The sequence below is a fragment of the Benincasa hispida genome, chromosome 6 (genome assembly GCF_027475165.1).
Source record: "Benincasa hispida cultivar pf3 chromosome 6, pf3_genome.v1.1, whole genome shotgun sequence".
Lineage (NCBI taxonomy): Eukaryota > Viridiplantae > Streptophyta > Magnoliopsida > Cucurbitales > Cucurbitaceae > Benincasa > Benincasa hispida.
The window spans coordinates 26,539,776-26,544,577 of record NC_143483.1 but is presented as its reverse complement, the minus strand read 5'-3'; the positions used below and the strand labels follow the sequence as shown (position 1 = coordinate 26,544,577).

The 4,802-nt window shown below is 39.3% G+C and overlaps 1 protein-coding gene across 1 annotated transcript; it reads right to left on the bottom strand.

Annotated features, from left to right (window-relative positions):
* Positions 1–625, bottom strand: LOC150035547 (uncharacterized). The gene is made up of 2 exons (XM_090314348.1): positions 299–625; positions 1–198 (listed from the first exon to the last, which is right to left on the bottom strand). The coding sequence occupies exons 1-2, from the start codon at positions 623–625 to the stop codon at positions 1–3; spliced, it is 525 nt and encodes a 174-aa protein (XP_090170474.1).
* Between the last annotated feature and the right edge of the window lie 4,177 nt (positions 626–4,802).

Genomic DNA, 4,802 nt, shown 5'->3' with positions numbered 1-4,802 from the left:
TCATGTTAGGTATACTTTCTTATTGCTCATTAACCTGCAATCCCAACTGAATATCCTCCAAATGTTCATTTGTTGTAGATGCTTGATCGGATGGATTTCACTGCCTTCACCAGTGGCCCTATCTTTCCCAAATATGATGGAAAGCTCATCATAGTGGGGGAATGGTTTGTGTCTCAAACCCTTCGCGTTGGGATGAGACTACAAATAGGAACGTATATTATGTTAGAACATCATATTATATTAGAAAGAGTTCACCATTGTAAGATAATAATAATATAATGTATTCTCTTAGCTGAACCCGTACATCGAAAACCTCTTTCTCTGCTTCCACACATTTGATCTCGTCGTTCCAACCAAATACACTACATGCATTACTCAGCATCTCAGTGATTTCACAATATTGTTGCTTTAAAAATCTAACCTTCCACTCTATTGTCGACAGCTCGATGGAACAGCTAGGATGTTTTTCTGTAAGTAGACATTGTAACTGTTTTTGATAACCAAGCTTGAATGTTCCATTATCAGCTTGCCAACCTGTTTCTACCAAGTGCAATAGTGACTCCACTAATCGTGCATCTTCAACCTTTGTCCAAATTTGTTTTTTCATTTTCTCATGTCTTGCCATTTAGCTACATACATACGTATAAACTAACAAAATAAATTTGGCATTGCTAGATAAAAAATGTTTGAGTACGAATAATGTAGAACATGTTTCATCTTTTACATGAATCAATTAACACAACATAAATTAAGATAATTCACTACAGTAAATTGTTTGAACCGAAAGATAAGATAGTCTAAAAAAAGGAGGAAGTTATTCACAGTAAAGCTAATTGAGAAAGAAACTTGGTGCTCACGATGCTTGTTCCCATTCATCGAACATTCGTGTCACTAACTCATCCTTGAAAATTCGCGTCACTAACTCATCATTAAAACTCGTCCATTCATCGGATGTTTCAATAAATTCTATATTTTCATTGTCGAGCTTGTTAGATGTAAAATTTTCATCATGCTTTGTTCCGGACATTGTAGTCTGTATAAACCCCGAACTCTAAGTTTCCTAGATAAGCATGTTTAGCCAAAGGAAGGTTATATTATATATTTATTAAGTAGCAATTCATGTTTATTTATAGGAATTATGATGGAAAGGAAGGAAAAACATATTAAATGAGGAGTGACATGGCAATTAACCCTTGAACTCTGGAGGTGGCAGGAAGTTTTTGGAAGAAGAAATTCAAAAGCATGGTTTTGACAATTGACATGAGTATATTTAGTGAAATCGATGCCATTCGAAAACTGAAAGAATCTAGTTTGCGAGGTTGTCTTGCTGGAGGAAGATTACACAAGGAGAAGAACAAGAAGTGAAGAAAGTACAGAAGAGGCAGAATCTTGGGTTAATAAGGGCACGAGGTGAATATTGGAAGTTTCAGGTCAAACTATAATGAATTCTTGGCTTAAATTTAAGGTGAGAAAGTTACTCAATTCTAAACAATTTGTAGAAGGAAATTTCTTGAAAAGAACTCTGGATTTTGAGTTATGAATTTTCGAATTTATAATAGGGAATCGGTGAATAAATAGACAACTGCTTCGGAAGAACAAACAAACAGCTTACCGTGGGAGTTGTAGTAAGATATAGGGATGAGGATCTCGCTTATAAAGGAAATCTCGCTAATCTTGCTCTAGAAGGAAATCTCGCTAGGAATTGGGCTGAGTATCGCTGGTAAGGTGAGTATCGCTAAGATGAAAGTTTGCTAGGAAAAGCTTGATCTCGCTGTAGAGGATCTTGCTGATCTCACTCTAGAGAATCTCGCTGACCTCGCTCATGGGGATCTTGCCAGTAAAGCTGTCTTTGTTGATGAATTTCCTTTAATAAATGAATTAATTGAGGTATTTTACTAAGAATTCCAAGTAGTTAATCGAGAATTATGTCCTTTCAGGGCAAGAAGAGCTCGGAGGGGCGTATAAACCATTAAGAGCTTGACGAGCGGTGAGTGACTAAGTGAGTTAATGTCTCCAGTACTTATGCATATAAGATGAAGTAAGTTACAGTGACATAAATGATGAATTTATACTCCTTCAAGCAACAAATGGTTGGAGAATAACATAATGCATGTTTCCCGGCTTGTATATATGTAGCACAGGCCAAGGTAAGTCATGTAGTCATTACAAAAATTAAGTTCTAATGTTGAAATATGCTTCCTAGAGGAAGGCTATGAGAAAATGAGTTTTTGTGTAGATGGTAGGCAATGGAACTTAACTTGATGCTATAAAATACCCCGGTACCGAAGGACATTTGAGAAGGTACCTGACCAACTTGATACCGAAGGACATTTGAGAAGGTATCTTAGTAGCTCAATACTGAAGGATAAGTTTGAGAAGGTATTTGAGCGGAAGTACCTAAGGTATGACGGTACTTAGTATGGCCACGTGCACGTAGGCAGTACTGAATGAGAGGCCGAAGAATGGGTCTCTTTGTCGGTAATAAACGTTGGGAGCTAGAGCATTTAGGCTCATTCTCAACTAGGGAATAATGATGTTTGATGATATCTAAGAATGGTTTAAAGCTACATTTAGAGACAATTGCTTGAGATACTCATTAGTATATTTACATGTTTATAGTAACATAATGCATAATGTTATACGATTTTATAGTCTCTTACTGGGCTTTTAGCTCCCGAAATTTCTATGTTTTCCCTTCTCAGGTAGCGGTCAGGTTCCTCAGGGTTGATCCTGCTACTGCTTGCCACTGAAAGACTCGGCTTATTAAGAGGATTTAGGTTGTTGATCTGTTTATGTACACATGTTTTGAAAGGTACTAGGGCTCTGTTAGAGATGTTTGGGCCCATCCATGAATGTTTCTCCCCTTAGATGTTATATCATAGTTGTATGCATGTGTTTATATAACATTTTGTTGAACTTTTAGGGAGGCGCACCTTGTTCATACGTTATTAATATTTAGGAGATTGGCATTTAGATTAGAGGGCTAAGGTGGTGGGTGCTGGCAGCAGGGCTAGTAACTACCGTGGTCATATCTCTTTTAGATTAAGAGGGTAATCTGGAAGGGGGTGTGACAAGTTGATATTAGAGCATAAGATTTTGAAAATGAAAGCGGAAGTTCATGCATAGGTCTAAGTCCCTAAGTGTGAGTCCCTAATATGTGTACATTATATTAGGTGAAATGTCGAGGCAACATGGCAAACCGAGTAAGCAGATAGGTGGCAGGAATACTGACCCTACCAATAGAGGCCCGGAGGTTAAAGAGAACCCACCGGATGGGAAAAAGAAGGTGAATGATCTAGTGGGTCAAGAAACGATGTCTTAGGGAGAGTCTAGTACTCCCCAGGCAAGGGCAGATTCTCAACTAGAAGATGTAGTTTTTGACAGGATAATGTAGAGATTAGCAGCCAGTGTGGGCTTTTTATGAGCCAACCTAGAGAAGAAATATGGTATTGAGAGGTTTAAATCCCTAGGGGCTGTGACATTTGAAGGAACAACAGATCCGGCTGAAGCTGAGTTATGGTTGGATTTAGTTGAAAAATGTTTCAATGTTATGAGTTGTCCAAAGGATAGAAAAGTAGGGCTAGCCACCTTTCTACTACATAAAGAAGTAGAGAAATGGTGGAAATTGATATCTGCCAGATGAGCCAGCAAAGATACGATGTTATGGCCTGAGTTCAGGAAGGCCTTTGAAGACAAGTATTACCTCAGCTCATTCTGGGATACAAAAAGGGATGAGTTCCTCAGATTAACGTAGGGAACGATGTCAGTGGCGGAATATGAGCAGAAATTTATAGAGTTATCACAGTATGCTCTGCCGATTATTGTTGAGGAAAGAGATAGATGTAGGAAATTTGAACAAGGTTTGAGGAAGGAAATTAGAACTCCAGTGACGTCTACGGCTAATTGGCTAAATTTTAACCAGTTAGTAGAAATAGCAACACGAATCGTGCGGAGTTTGGCAGATGATAAGCAGTTGCCAAGAGGCAGTGAGGCAGCAGTAGGGCCTAGAGACAGGGGAACCCGACCTCTAATTGCAACTCAGACTAATGGAAGCCAATTTAGGGGAACCAGTTGGCAGGGATCTAAGAAAAGGAAAACGAGACCCTCGGCCAGTACAGTTAGTCGATCAGAGATGCCACGAGCTGGTGAGTCGGTAGCCAGCACTAACAAGAGACCGACGTGCCCTAATTGTGGCAAGCGGCATTTTAGGGCATGCTATAGTGGCAGAGGTGTATGTTTCCAATATGGACAAACAAGGCATTTGAAGAGGGATTGTTCCCGGGTGAACAAGGATGTCCCAACAGCACAACAACCAATCTCCCAGACAGTTAACCAACCAAAGAGTGCTGGAAATCGAGGCAAAGGGTCAAGTGGTGCCAAGCAGAAGAATCTCGTAGGTCGACCCCAGCAACAGGGGCGAGTGTACGTTGTGACACATTAAGAAGCAGCGGAGTCTCCAGATGTTGTGACCGATAATGTTATATTATGTGGACAGTCTGCTTATGTTCTATTTGATCCTGGTGCCACACATTCATTTATATCTAGTTTGTATGCGTCTAGTATAGATAAGTTGGTTGAACCTATGCCTGAAGAGTTATTTATCTCTACCCCTTTGGGAGATGTGATAATGGTAGATAGATGTTATAATCTTTATGAGGTACTGATCAATGGTCAGAACTTCTATGTTGATTTACTTCCCTTAGAACTGTTGAAATTTGATGCTATCCTGGGGATGGATTTTCTAAGTAAGTATTGTGCCTCAGTAGACTATTAGAAGAAGGAGGTAGTACTTAGAAAATCAA